Source organism: Solea senegalensis, linkage group LG6, assembly GCF_019176455.1.
Source record: "Solea senegalensis isolate Sse05_10M linkage group LG6, IFAPA_SoseM_1, whole genome shotgun sequence".
In the NCBI taxonomy this organism is placed as follows: domain Eukaryota; kingdom Metazoa; phylum Chordata; class Actinopteri; order Pleuronectiformes; family Soleidae; genus Solea; species Solea senegalensis.
In genome coordinates this window covers 14,956,325-14,969,414 of record NC_058026.1, presented here as the reverse complement: position 1 = coordinate 14,969,414, position 13,090 = coordinate 14,956,325, and the positions used below count along the sequence as shown (strand labels likewise).

Here is a 13,090-nt window from a genome sequence, read left to right as displayed (position 1 = left end):
CCTTATGGTATGCATCACAGGCTCCAAAGCTTGACAGTTTTTGACAGCTTGAGTCTTGAACGCATCTCAGGACACAGGCACATAATATTTATCCTCGTGTCTTGTTGTTTATGAAGAATGATTCTTGAGCTTGGACCAGAGCCTGCAAGAGCCTGGATAGTGACGTACTGCACGCCCGCCGCCCAGGATTCTGCTGAACATATGCTGTGCTGGCATTGACTCGTCCAGTAGAGATCCACAGAAAAAGTGTTGTCCTTGGACACTGTTGCCACAGCAGCATCCACAGGAAATTCTTGAAACCTAGAGTCAGGGGATACACGGCCAAAGCTGTTTCATCAATTGATGCAAGGGACCTCTGAGCAGTTATGTTTCTGCTTCATGTTCGTTCTGAATCCTGGCTTCACATATTACCTCCCAATTCCTGTGTTTGTTGCCTCACGTATCCATCGTCATCTGCACATCATGTGTTTCGGTGCTGCAAAATGAACAATGCCTTACGTTTAGTTTTGCTTTCAATCCACACTGACATGCACTCACATGTAGGTGTATTATGACATCTCAAGCGTCAAGTGACTCGCCATTGCGTGCATGGCACATCTTATCTTTATTGGCACAACAGTCTTTAGGCTGACAGAAGTGCCTTGCTTAATGATATATCTGTCACATTTCTACTGCACTGCACACACTGGTGCCCTCAGTAAGTACCCTGCCAAGTTTGATACCTGCAAAGCCATTGCACAGTTATGCAATTAACAGACAGACAATCTGTGTTATAAACAGGCTACACAAAAACGCATATTCAAAAGAAAAACTGCACAACTCTGATTTCATAAAGAGAAGCGAGGATTAGATTGCCAGAGCTGAACAGATGAGATTGCTAGGGTTAAATATGTACCTTCCCTTCCGGTCTTCACAAGGCAGTAGAAACATATATAATGACAATAAAGAGCCACAGGAAAGTAAGACTCAAGTCACCTCTTCTGAAAAATAACTGTTTTGACATTAAGCCAACACAGGAACTGTGCAGGTCAGGAAACCTTCACTATGAGGAGCAGAAACATCTTGAAAAATAGCAGGCGGGGGTTGTATCTTCTTAAAAAATGCAACCTCAAACATCTGAAAGTAGTTATAAGCCATGACACAGATCCTAGCTATGAGGGTGAAAACTGCAATTTAAAAATGATGATGTAAAATGGGGCGCAGTTCTTCAAAAACTAAAATTCAGAAATAAGATTAACCACAGAATCTGTTTAGGTGCCTTTTGTCTTTGGTTGAGCTTTTTTGTTTTTCTTTCTTTTTTAATATGTGCCTCTGGGGTTCCTACCTCTTGCAGGAAAGGTTTCACAGCAGCAAGAAAGTCTTTCAGTTTAAGGGCAGCAGCTGCAGAGACTATACAATCCCACACAAGTGTCTCAAGATGAACAAGATGAAGTCCTGTAGTCTCCCAGCAGCAGGGCTACATGGGACTGTTATTAATTAATCAGTAAATCACCATTAGATTGATGAACTGGCTGTAATACCTTAAAACATACAGGCGGGGGCAACAAAGTATCATATGCGGGGAGGCATCTGGATTTCTAGTTTACAATTTAATCATGTAGATTGACAAAGACGATTCCTAATAATTTAAAATGACTTCACTATTACATATACAATTAAAAAAACCACAATTGTTCTAGATAATTTACAGCACAGCAGCAATGGTCAGTATTTTGCATATTAACATGCCCACCTGTGTCACTGAGGCACGACTGAGTATTCCAACTGAATTATCAAAAATTCACCACCTTTCAACACCTATGTTTCTTCAGTATTATCACTGTAAATGTTTCCACGTTTATAAGTAACACAATGACGAAGGTAAATTGGGGGGTTTTGACAGAAAAGTAAGCCTGTAAGTAATGCATGTTCACTATCCAGACCCGCAGATTCACTTTATACTTAAACCGTATCTATATTATTTACATTGAAAAGTTTACCGGTTTGCTGGTCTTATGTGGAGTGTCCATGGTAAACAAAAATCCACTGAAAGGATGTGACATTTAGGTCCACGTAGTCGCATTACTGCCATCTTCTGGCGTCTCCGGCACCTAGCACCACGTTAGTCACAAAATAAATGAAGTACAAAGACAAAGGCTTGTTCTCTAAAGTCACATTCTTCTTCGTTGACTTTGACTTGTAACATCGTAATGACATAGACGAGAAAGAAAAACTCGTTATAATAGTCCACGATATATCCCCAAATATTATAATGTGAACAGGATTTTTTCATGTTGGGACATTTTAGGGATTGGAAGGCAACAACGCGCGCGGTGCATTCTGGGAGTTGTTGTATTTGTAGCTTTTAGACAAATTATATCGAATTTGACGGTTATATCTGGTCTGTATATCTGTAGCGCTAGTTTCATTTCCACCTGTCTAACTTGTAAACATCCTAATTCAATAAGACACCAATTACTCCTTCTGTCTTCTTCTCCTTAGTTCGTATTTTTATTTTCCAGGATGCCCGTGAAGGCAACGTGAGACATTTTACTCCTTCCTTCCGCATTTGTTTACCTGCAGCAGCTCCGCGCGTATATATGGGCGTTTGCTAACTTAAGTGTTAACAAACTAAAGTATTAATTTGTGCTCTTAAGCCGGTCATGGGAACAATTTAACACTGCCAGGAAAGCGAGAGACGGAAAAGGGACATGAGACTGAAAAGTTTATCCAAAGAATAGACATTTAAAGTTAAGTTTAGTTTTTTATCTTACGTTTTCGCGTTCCTGCTCACAATGGGATGCTGTACCAGCACAGAGGTAGGTGGTTTGCGCACAGTGTGATTCAATAAGACGTTTATGGCTGTTTTACAAACCTTAAAAACACACGAGCGTCACCAGTCGTGTGCAACGTTCACGTCACATTTTATAGTAGACGCTTGTTTTGCAGCAACAAGTTGTTGCAGTGGGTTAGTGCGCTGGTGTTGATGCAGCAGGGTCACCACTGCACTACAGGACAAACATAAACGGAGACAAGGATATAATCTCTCCATATAATCTGTGTATTCTCCACTTTCTTATGCCTCGGCAGGGTAAACGTGATTGGAAACCGCTGGAGGAGCGCAGCTGTACGGATATCCCATGGCTCATCCTCTTCACAGTGTTCTGTGTTGGCATGGTGAGTTAAAAACTACCTTCGTGAAAGTTGTAACCATTGGTTTTACTTTAAACTGTTGTTGATTTGATTCAATTTTGAATTGTGGAACATTAGAAAAGAGCACAAACAATAATAAGATCCACAAGGCACAAAAATCGAATAATATACAGTAGAAAGTCTGTATTTAATATAAATATCTACTCATTAAAGTCCATCGTGTAACATTTCGGAGAGTTTATTGGCAGAAATGTAATGTGCTACCCATAAGTTTGTCATGCAAGTGTGTTATTGCTATAAAATAAAAATGTTGTTTTCATTGTGTCAGAACAAGCCTTGTATATGCTGTTTAGTCAAGAGTTTTACAGTGCTTTATGGAGGCCACTTTCTTGTGCCTGCATGTTTCTACAGTAGCCCAAATGGACAAACTAGCCACAGTGTACATTTTGCATTTTGAGGCAGAAGTTTACATTTAAAATTTACTTTCTAAATTATGGTTTGTTTGTTTTTTTATGATTAAACATCAATGATGTGCAAAGGAAATTAAGGTAGATTAATAAGAGATATATGTGTCGCTGACAAAAATAAAAATGGAAAGTGATTTCACTGTGTTTTTGCGAGGTAAAAGCAGATTGATACAATTCTCTTTTAAAATATCCATCTATCCATCCATTTTCTACCGCCTGATCCTCCACATGAGGGTTGTGGGTGGCTCTGGTTCCAATCCCAACTGACATAGGGCAAACATACTGGTGCATACTGGACAGGTCACCAGTCCATCACAGGGACACATAGAGACAAACAACCATCCACTCTCACACTCATGGTCAAAAAGCGTCCAATTTGTCTAATCTCCAAACATCATAGATTGCAATTCGGATAACTGTGACATCAACAACGAATATGCTATGATGACCAGTGAGTGAGTGTCTGAAAACAATGTTGGACATCAGCGAATTAAATTTATTTATTGCATTAAAAGCAATGCAATAAATGATCCACAGTCTATTTGAATTTTCATGGTCTTTGATTACGATGTTGTAGTTTATCACAAACAGATCAACAGTTAGCACAAAGTTTGACTTTACACTGAACATAATAACCTGCACAAAGGCTGTACAACTGTCCTGACTTAACTCTATTAGACTAGCTTACTATTGTCTAACTAAGGATTAGTTAAAAATATGTTATAAGTGAGTGCCTTATGGTCGGTGTTGATTTAATCTACTCTGCTGTGTGTCCTCTGCAGGCATGTATCTGTGGCTATCCCATTGCCACAGGTGCTGCCTCTAGGCTCGTCTCAGGATATGACAGTTATGGCAACACCTGCGGTCACAATAACACCAAGATTGACGGAGTACCTCTCAGTGGCCAGGACATGAGGGAAAACAAGTTAGTCTCATTATTTATAATTGACTTATGCATCTGACATGGCTTTTATTTACAGTTGTCCCTTAAGTACTTATTGATTGATCTGTTGTTTTCTCCGGATTAGATTGTCAGATTTCTCAGTTGTAGATTTCGTACTTGACACTCAGACATGTTGAGAAAATGTTTTTGGCCCCTGAAGCTCAGAATTGGTGTCACAGAAAAAAGCCATTCAGTGTTGCACAGGTTCACGCAAGGATTGCATCATGTAATCCTAATCTAATTTACCACAAACTGCAGGTTGCTGCACATCACTTAAGTTTATCTCCTGTCCTAGTTACATAGTTTTAAATATTGATCTTTTCAGACCAGACCTCTTTTTTGAACATGTTACGTTCAAAATAGCAGTGTAATTCACACATCGCTTATTTAAGACCTTACGAGTTGTCCACAGAAGATATTTCAGACGAGGGACAAGCAGCATTTTCATGATTGGACTGTTTAGAGATATTGTCAGAATGTAAAATACAGATTTAAAGTAACCAACAAAATGCAGACACAAACACAGAGCCACACTCACCCATCATTACCTTTTTTTTGTTACTTAAGATATGCATATATTTAAATGATTAAAGATAAAGAATGCCACAAAGTCTGCTTGTTATAATTAATGTGAGGAGTCTTTGATTTTTTTTTTCTTTTGGCTGTGGATTTCCATCAGCTTGCCGCCTGCAAGCCCAGTTTTACAGAAACAATGGGTCACGCTTTATTGGGCTGAGTTCCCTGCACGGAGGCTTTGAATAAAAGGCGTTTCTGTTACAAAGAAGGATCTGTCTAACAGCACAGCAAATGTCAACATCTTTCATTTTCATTTTTCTGACCACAGAGAACACTCAAATCTGCCATCGTAATAACAAAATATACAGAGATTTGTGACAGCACTTTACACTCAACCGCTAACGATTCCCGTTCTCGTTTACAATACTTAGATTTGTCTTCTTCCTGGACCCTTGCAACCTCGACCTCATTAACAGAAAGATCAAGTCCATCGCTCTGTGTGTCTCCAAATGCCCTGCTTCTGAACTGAAGACTTATGATGATTTAAAGAAGTTTGCTCTAAATAATGGTGAGAAATCTCCAAAATGGCTTAATGTGGAAGAAGTGCAGGTTAAACTTGTGTGTGTGCCCTCATCCATCAGCATCCTAAAAAAGGCACAGGTAGAGTAAGTTGTAACTGTTCTTTTCCTGGTGTGTTTATTTCTATCATTATAGTATCTATTTACTTCTTATTGTGATAAAAAACAAAATTCACTGAGGTGTCTGTACAGTATAATGCATCATGTGTTAGCTGAGTTTAAATGCTGGACATTATGATATATTGATATATTGACTGGTGATCATTGCAACGTGTCATCTAATTTTTGGTTTTCCTGTGTTATCAGGCACACAGCTCTGTTCTTATGATATTTCTCCAACAAGATACACAGGCCATTCAGAAAGATTCACTAAATGTCCCAAACTCCCTGTTTCAAAAAGGTAATCAAGCATATACTTAAGCGTTTAATGTTTGTAATGTTTCCCATGTTTGTGACACTATCGTTAGTGATGTTTACATGTGCAGAATGTCTTCATTCCCAAAGGATTTGTTGTGATTGAAATGTACAATTCCATCACATACATGGACACGCCCCCGTGCTGTGCACTTATCCTGTCTGTTATTCTTTTTTTGGAATGAAAATACAGAAGTAGCAGAATAGAAATATGTCATGTGGATTAGACATGTGATCGCACCAAACCAGGATGTCATGACGGGATGGACTGTTTTTATAAACACAGATCTGAATGATAAACAGCCTCTGTTCAATCTGTCCTCTCTGCCCTGTGCACAGTGGGGAGCACACACATATTTAAACATCCTCAACACTTGTTTGTTTAATACATAAATGTAAACACTTGGGTATCTACCAAACAAAGTGATATTTTCACCATTTTGTACACAAACACAGTAAACACAGAGGAATCCAAGCTTCTCTCCAAAGTTCAGTCAGGATTAATGTTTATTTTACTGACAGTGAGCATCAGTTTTCTAGGAAATTACCAGTATCGGATACAGCCCCTGTATCAGCAGAGAGAAAGGCTGATTGGGATAAATCACTAGTTATTGAAATACTCTAACTTAATTGCAGAAGTCCATTGTAACGTTCCATGTGACAGGAATAAAAGGAGACAAATACAATAACAGTTTTAGAAAGTTGCCACCATGTATAGTCTTCTGATGTCAAATTACAAAGGAATTAACTTTTGTTCTTTATATTTTTCCTGTTTGCAGTAAGGCTCTCCCAGTGTTTGACCGCTGTATCCCAGTGGACATTGGCTGCTATGCTGAATTTATTCAGTCATTCATCACATTTGTCAGTGACAACGATGTGCTGCGACGTGTCGTTTCTGGGGTCATGGCCAGCAAGGAGATCATCATGGGTCTTTGTATTCTGGCTTTAGGTAAAATAATAATAATTATTATTATTATTAGATAGCACTTGTTGAAAACACAGTTTCATTTAGACATTAGGTCCTGAGAAATAGCACATGGTTACCGCTGGTTTAACATTTTCTGCCGCTCTCACAGCACAGCTCTTATCACTTTATGAGGGCATTTGTTGGAAGAGCAGCTATTTTTGTCAACAAAAAATAATAACAGGAAATGTCTGTGGTTACACCATTGTATTCATTCAAGTGTAGGCCACAGGCGTGCGTGAAAGGTCTGCTCTATCTCCTCTCATTGACACGGCAAGAATGTCAAAACGGAGTTCTTGTCAGTTTTAGACACCTTTTTATTTCGACTTATTTATATAATAGTTTGTAATGTAATGACATGTAATGTTTATTTATTCAGTATTCACATCACATACTGTTTACATCACTGGGATGTTCATGGGATGTCTGGGCCTTTGTTGTTCCCAGCTTACATTTGTATTTGAGGTTAACTGCATATATTAGTGTGTTTTTGTCAAATGTTGCTATGACCACATCCTCATGTTAAAAATAATCATGACGCACTGTTTATTCTCTCTGACTCAGTTCTGTCCCTGATCATGATGATCATCATCCGTTACATCTCCAAAGTGCTGGTGTGGATTCTAACGATCCTCGTCATCATCGGCTCAATAGGTAACTTTGAGAAACCAACGTTGTGATTGGTTTTCACTCATAAGTACAGTGTACTGCTTAATTAATTGACTCTTTGTGTTGTGATTGCAGGTGGGACAGGCGTCCTCTGGTGGCTGTACGCTGACCACAGGATTGCTCTCGACAATAATACCACATCTGCGTTAGGGAATGAAGTTGCCTCAGACAATGTCAAAGCCCTCCTTGTGTACGCAATTGGTGCTACAATTTTCACGGTATGTCTTGTGTTTAAGGCTAGCCGTGATTTGATTTGTTTCTACATTGCACATTTCATGCAGTGAGGCAATTCAGAATGTTTCACTGAAAAACACTTAAAATCAGTTTTAAATCAGAGCAGGGAAAGACACATTTTAGATTGTGTGTGCATTTGTTTGGTACAATGTACAACTTGTAAGTGTTTTTTCTGGTTATACAGAAAAGATATACTGTGATCACCTAACGCCACAGACCCAACGAGTGATTGCTCAAACTCTTGGTGTTAACTTTCAGGTGATTCTCCTGCTGGTGATGTTCTTCATGAGGAAGCGAGTGGCGCTCACTATCGCTCTGTTCCACGTGGCGGGGAAAGTGTTCATCCACCTGCCTTTGCTGGCCTTGCAGCCATTCTGGACTTTCCTCTGCCTCATGCTCTTCTGGGTCTACTGGATTGCCGTGCTTCTCTTCCTCGGGACTACAGGTTGGTGGAGAAATCCACTGCTGATCATTTAGTTCTGTGGATGATTGTCACTACTAGATTCCACTGCAACACACAGACAAGTCTTTTTTTTTTTTTGCATCCAAAGGGTTAGTGGTACAAGTTACCAAAGAAAGGAGAATATTAATTTGTTACATGAGACATTTTGTCTTGGTTTCAATGGCATGACTTGACTCCCACATCTGGAAACTTGTGCCAGTCTCGTGATGTGGGAGGACGGAGTCAAAGAACCACTTCTCTCTTCATCTCCCACGTTTTCCTTTCGACTGCTTGACTTTTAATTCAACCGCAGTAGTATTTTAAAACATCACACTTCTTTGTTTCTTATTTCTATTTTCTGATATATTTTGCCAAGTATGGAAATAATTTAGCAATCAGTGAATTCTTGCCTTAGTACCTTTTGTATGTACTTGTAAAGAAGAAGGTTGTGTTGCTGTCCAAAGAGACAATGTCCTGAAGAGAATATAAGTTTGTTCGTTACATTTGTTTTAGTTTATTGACATTTTTCTACATTTTACACCTTTTTAATAGAGCTATTGCTTTGGCTGGGATTAATGTCTAGCTTAAGTGTTAGATATAGGCATAGGCATAGTATTAGTATTATAGTTCACTATTATAACTATAGTATTTTAGTTATAATGGTATAAAAAATACTCACGCTTGCATTCTCGCCACAGGAACACCAATAAAGAACAACTCTACAGGTGTGGTCGAATATCAAATGCAAGGACCCTTTCAGTACCTGGTGTGGTATCACGCTGTGGGTCTCATCTGGATCAGCGAGTTCATTCTCGCGTTCCAGCAGATGACCATCGCGGGAGCTGTCGTCACCTACTATTTCACAAGGTACGAAGCAACAGCAGCGACATTACAACTTCCACATGCTTCATCGTTCATTCTGCATTCCATTATGTCTCCTCACTGGCTGTGGTTTATTGCAGGAATAAATCCCAGATGCCAGTAACTCCCATCCTTTCTTCCATGGCACGAACCTTCCGCTACCACCTGGGCACTCTGGCCAAAGGCTCCTTCATCATCACACTTGTAAAGATCCCTCGTTTAATCCTGACTTACATCCACAGCCAGCTTAAAGGAAAGGTAAACTGTGAAAGTATTATTGTTGTTACAAGTATTTTTAGAACCTGCATCCATGTATACAATATGTTAAGATAACCCATTTTCTTTTGTGTTTCTTATAGGAAAACGCTTGTGCTCGTTGCATGCTGAAAGCATGTGTCTGCTGTTTATGGTGCTTGGAGAAGTGTTTAGCATACTTGAATCAAGTAAGTCATCGCAGGCTGGTGAAGGAAATATGGTAGTAGGTATCTTAAGACTTGAGCATCTCCAGTAAACATGACCACACCATATCATTTCAGAATGCTTACACTGCAACAGCCATCAACAGCACCAGTTTCTGCACCTCAGCCCGTGAAGCGTTTCTGATCCTTGTGGAGAACGCCCTCCGCGTAGCCGCCATTAACACCGTGGGCGACTTTGTCCTCTTCTTGGGAAAGGTACCGCGCAGAGTTGTTGTCCATTGAAACATCTTTCGAGTTTTCCATGTGAGATTTTCTAACCAGGCTTTAACTCTGCACTCACAGGTGCTCATCGTCTCCTGCACAGCTTTCGCTGGCGTCCTGGCTCTGAATTACCAGAGGGACTACGCCGTGTGGGTGCTGCCTCTCCTCATTGTCTGCGTGTTTGCCTACCTGGTGGCTCACTGCTTCCTTTCTGTGTTTGAGAACGTGGTTGATGTCCTCTTCCTCTGCTTTGCTGTGGACACAAAGTATAATGATGGCAGCCCTGGACGGGAGTACTACATGGACAAGGCCTTAATGGTGAGAGGAAAGCGAGTGTAGGCGCGTGTATGTACTTGTATTTGGTATATGTAGGTGTATTTGTTACCTCTTTTGGACCTTTTTTGGCATAAACGCTGACCTTGTCAGGACCAGTGGTACTCATCGTGACCAAAACCTGGTCCTAATAAGACAGGACTTAAATAAAATCCTATATATATAATAAAATATAAACATCCAATAAAAAAAAAAGCAGTAGATTATAAAAACATCCTGTTTAATAGGCAAATTTTACAAGTGCAATTTGCCTTGTTGCCTAAGCCCTAGTAATTTCTTATTATCTAATAAAACTGTTCTACAATTCTGTTTTTCCTTCCAGGAATTTGTTGAGAACAGTAAGAAACAGGGTCGGTACAAGGCAGGTGACGGAGACGGACGGGAGATGAAGTCCATGGTGAGCAGAAAAATCTTGTATGCAAACTGTGTCATTTACGTAGAAAGACTTGGTAGAAAACTCATCAGTGCCAAATACATAGTCCCAACAGGTTGATTCTTTTGTTTTGTGGTTTTAATGAAAATCAGATGATAATGTGTTTTTCTCTTTTCCTCTCTCCTGCAGACACGTGGGGGAACTTTAGCTTAACCTTGTGATGGAGAGTCAAAACCACTAAAAGTCCTCCGAAGCTCATCTCGGCTCACCTGCATTTCACCTCCAGGAACTTCTGGAAAATAACAATGCCTTTTTTTTTATAGAAACCTAACTCAGCTTCAGTGAAAGATGTGTTTTTGTTGTTGATTTTTGAGAAACAGGGGTTTCAATGTTGCAATGTTGCGGTTGACACAAACAGATGAATAACATGTGTTTTGTTATATTAATGACGGGTCTTGTTTTTTGTTTTTTTTATCTGTACACCAAAGGTTTCCCTTTTTATTGGATTCTTTTTAAGTAATATGCGTGATGTAACATGGTTTAACATGTTTGTTTTTGTGTGTTAGTCATTTTAAAATGTGTACATTAAGAAATGGTTGCCTCAGTGCGTTTTGTTACATTTCTTCACGTTTATTGCTCATAAAATTTTCTACTCAAAAAGAACAAAGGAGTTTCATTGTTTCACTTTTTGGCTGCATCTATAAAACCTTGCCATGAGCTAATCATGCGTAAGTGTGTGTAAAAGAAAACAAAGCAGATAAATGTGCGGTAATACTATTCATATATAACTATGAAAGTCTTTGTCATGTTTAGATTGTACTACCGACATGTAGTCAGTAGGGGGAAGCCAAGGAACATTAACGTCATCATTATGTTGGGTTTGTCACCCAGAGGAAAGATACAGTGGAGCCTTTGTTCACCTTGATGGTGAGTAGCATCATAATAAGGAGCTGCTAACGTCATTGGAAATAATTGGTAGACAACACAGTAGTATGTTTTTCTATATATATATATATTTTTATTTTTAAAAAGCAGCGAGTAAATATCAAATGATACCAATCTGGAATACCTATTAAATGTTCTCGCTTTGAACACCTGGGAGCAGCATATCTTCATTTTGTATCCACTATAGCCGTCAGCCCTAACTTTAGAAAATTACAAAATAACCTCATACCAAGACTGAAAGCTTTAGAATTCTCCAAGTCCACTTTTGTAGAATAAATGAAGTGAACATATGATTTGATTTCTCATCACTTTATGATGATCTTTCCATATTCTGTGAGCTCTAAGATTTTATAAAGGTGAATGTTTCACAGCTTGTGGAGAAAAAATTGTCACCAAAAACGGTTCCTCGATGTTTCCGGGTCAACGGTACAACAACTGAGGTGATGAGGAGATGTTGTTGGGTAGGAGGTATTGGGTTAAGCAGAGAAACACTTAAGAAACACCAAGGTCGTGGATTTTGCAAAAGGGATGGAAATGGCGGTGGTAATCACATGTTTCCGAAAGAGGGAGGAGCATGGGGTGACGTATAAGAGCAGAGGTACTGTGTATACTTTGCAGTATATGCGATCTGAAAGAGGCAGGAGATTGTAAGGTGGTGTGCTAGGTGAGAATGTGTCTAGTGAAGTGTTACCAGGGAAAGACAGTTGGTCCAGATGACACATGTGGAGGTAAAGAGATGTCTAGAAGAGAGAGCAGTGGACTTTTTGACCAGATTGTTTAACACAATATTTGAAAGCAAGAAAATGCCTGAGGAATGGAGAAGAACTGTAGTAATGACAGAGGAAGAAAGTTGATCGGCCACACCATGAAGATATGGGAAAGAGTTGTTGAATCTTGGTTAAGAAAGGAAGTGAAGATCGATGAGCAGCAGTGTGGGTCGTTGCCAAGACAGAGTATCACAGATGCACTGTTTGCTTTGAGAGTGCTGATGGAGAAGTAAAGAGAAGGCCAGAGGGACTTGCACTGTATCTTTGTGGATCTAGAGAGAGCTCATGATCTGGTGCCAAGACAGGAACTGTGTTGCTGTAGGAGGAAGTTGGGAGTGGCACGAAGTGGCATGGACGTATGCGAGGGTGGTACAGGACATGTAGGAGGACAGGGAGACAGTGGTGAGACGTGTTGCTGGACAGACGGGTTCAAGGTGAAGGTGGGATTACATCAGGGATCAACTCTGAGCCCCTTCTGGTGATGGACAGGTTGAAAGACGAGGTCAGAGGAGGCAGGAGTCTCTGTGGACTGTGTTGTTTGCAGATGATATTGTAAAGTGTAGTGAGAGTATAGGGGACAGGTGGAAGAGAGCATGGAGAGTTGGAGGTCTGCACTGCAGCGAAGAGGAACAAGACAGAATAGTGACAGTGAGACAGGTGGTACAGTGAAGATGCTAGGAGTAGAAGGTTCACCTCGGGTCAACCATCCAAAGATACACAGTGCAAGACGGAGGCAGATGTTCCTCTGTGGCAAAATGTGTCACTTCAGATT

General features: G+C 39.9%; 1 protein-coding gene across 1 annotated transcript; it reads left to right on the top strand.

Annotated features, from left to right (window-relative positions):
* Positions 1-2,531: 2,531 nt before the first annotated feature.
* slc44a1a (solute carrier family 44 member 1a) lies at positions 2,532-11,273 on the top strand. Its single transcript, XM_044029277.1, has 16 exons — positions 2,532-2,798; positions 3,070-3,156; positions 4,382-4,524; positions 5,490-5,626; positions 5,943-6,036; positions 6,830-6,999; positions 7,579-7,668; positions 7,759-7,901; positions 8,176-8,362; positions 9,058-9,226; positions 9,322-9,478; positions 9,580-9,663; positions 9,757-9,894; positions 9,982-10,218; positions 10,556-10,630; positions 10,796-11,273. Exons 1-16 carry the CDS (start codon positions 2,775-2,777, stop codon positions 10,817-10,819), a joined length of 1,959 nt encoding a protein of 652 aa, XP_043885212.1. The 5' UTR covers positions 2,532-2,774; the 3' UTR covers positions 10,820-11,273.
* The last annotated feature ends 1,817 nt before the right edge of the window (positions 11,274-13,090 follow it).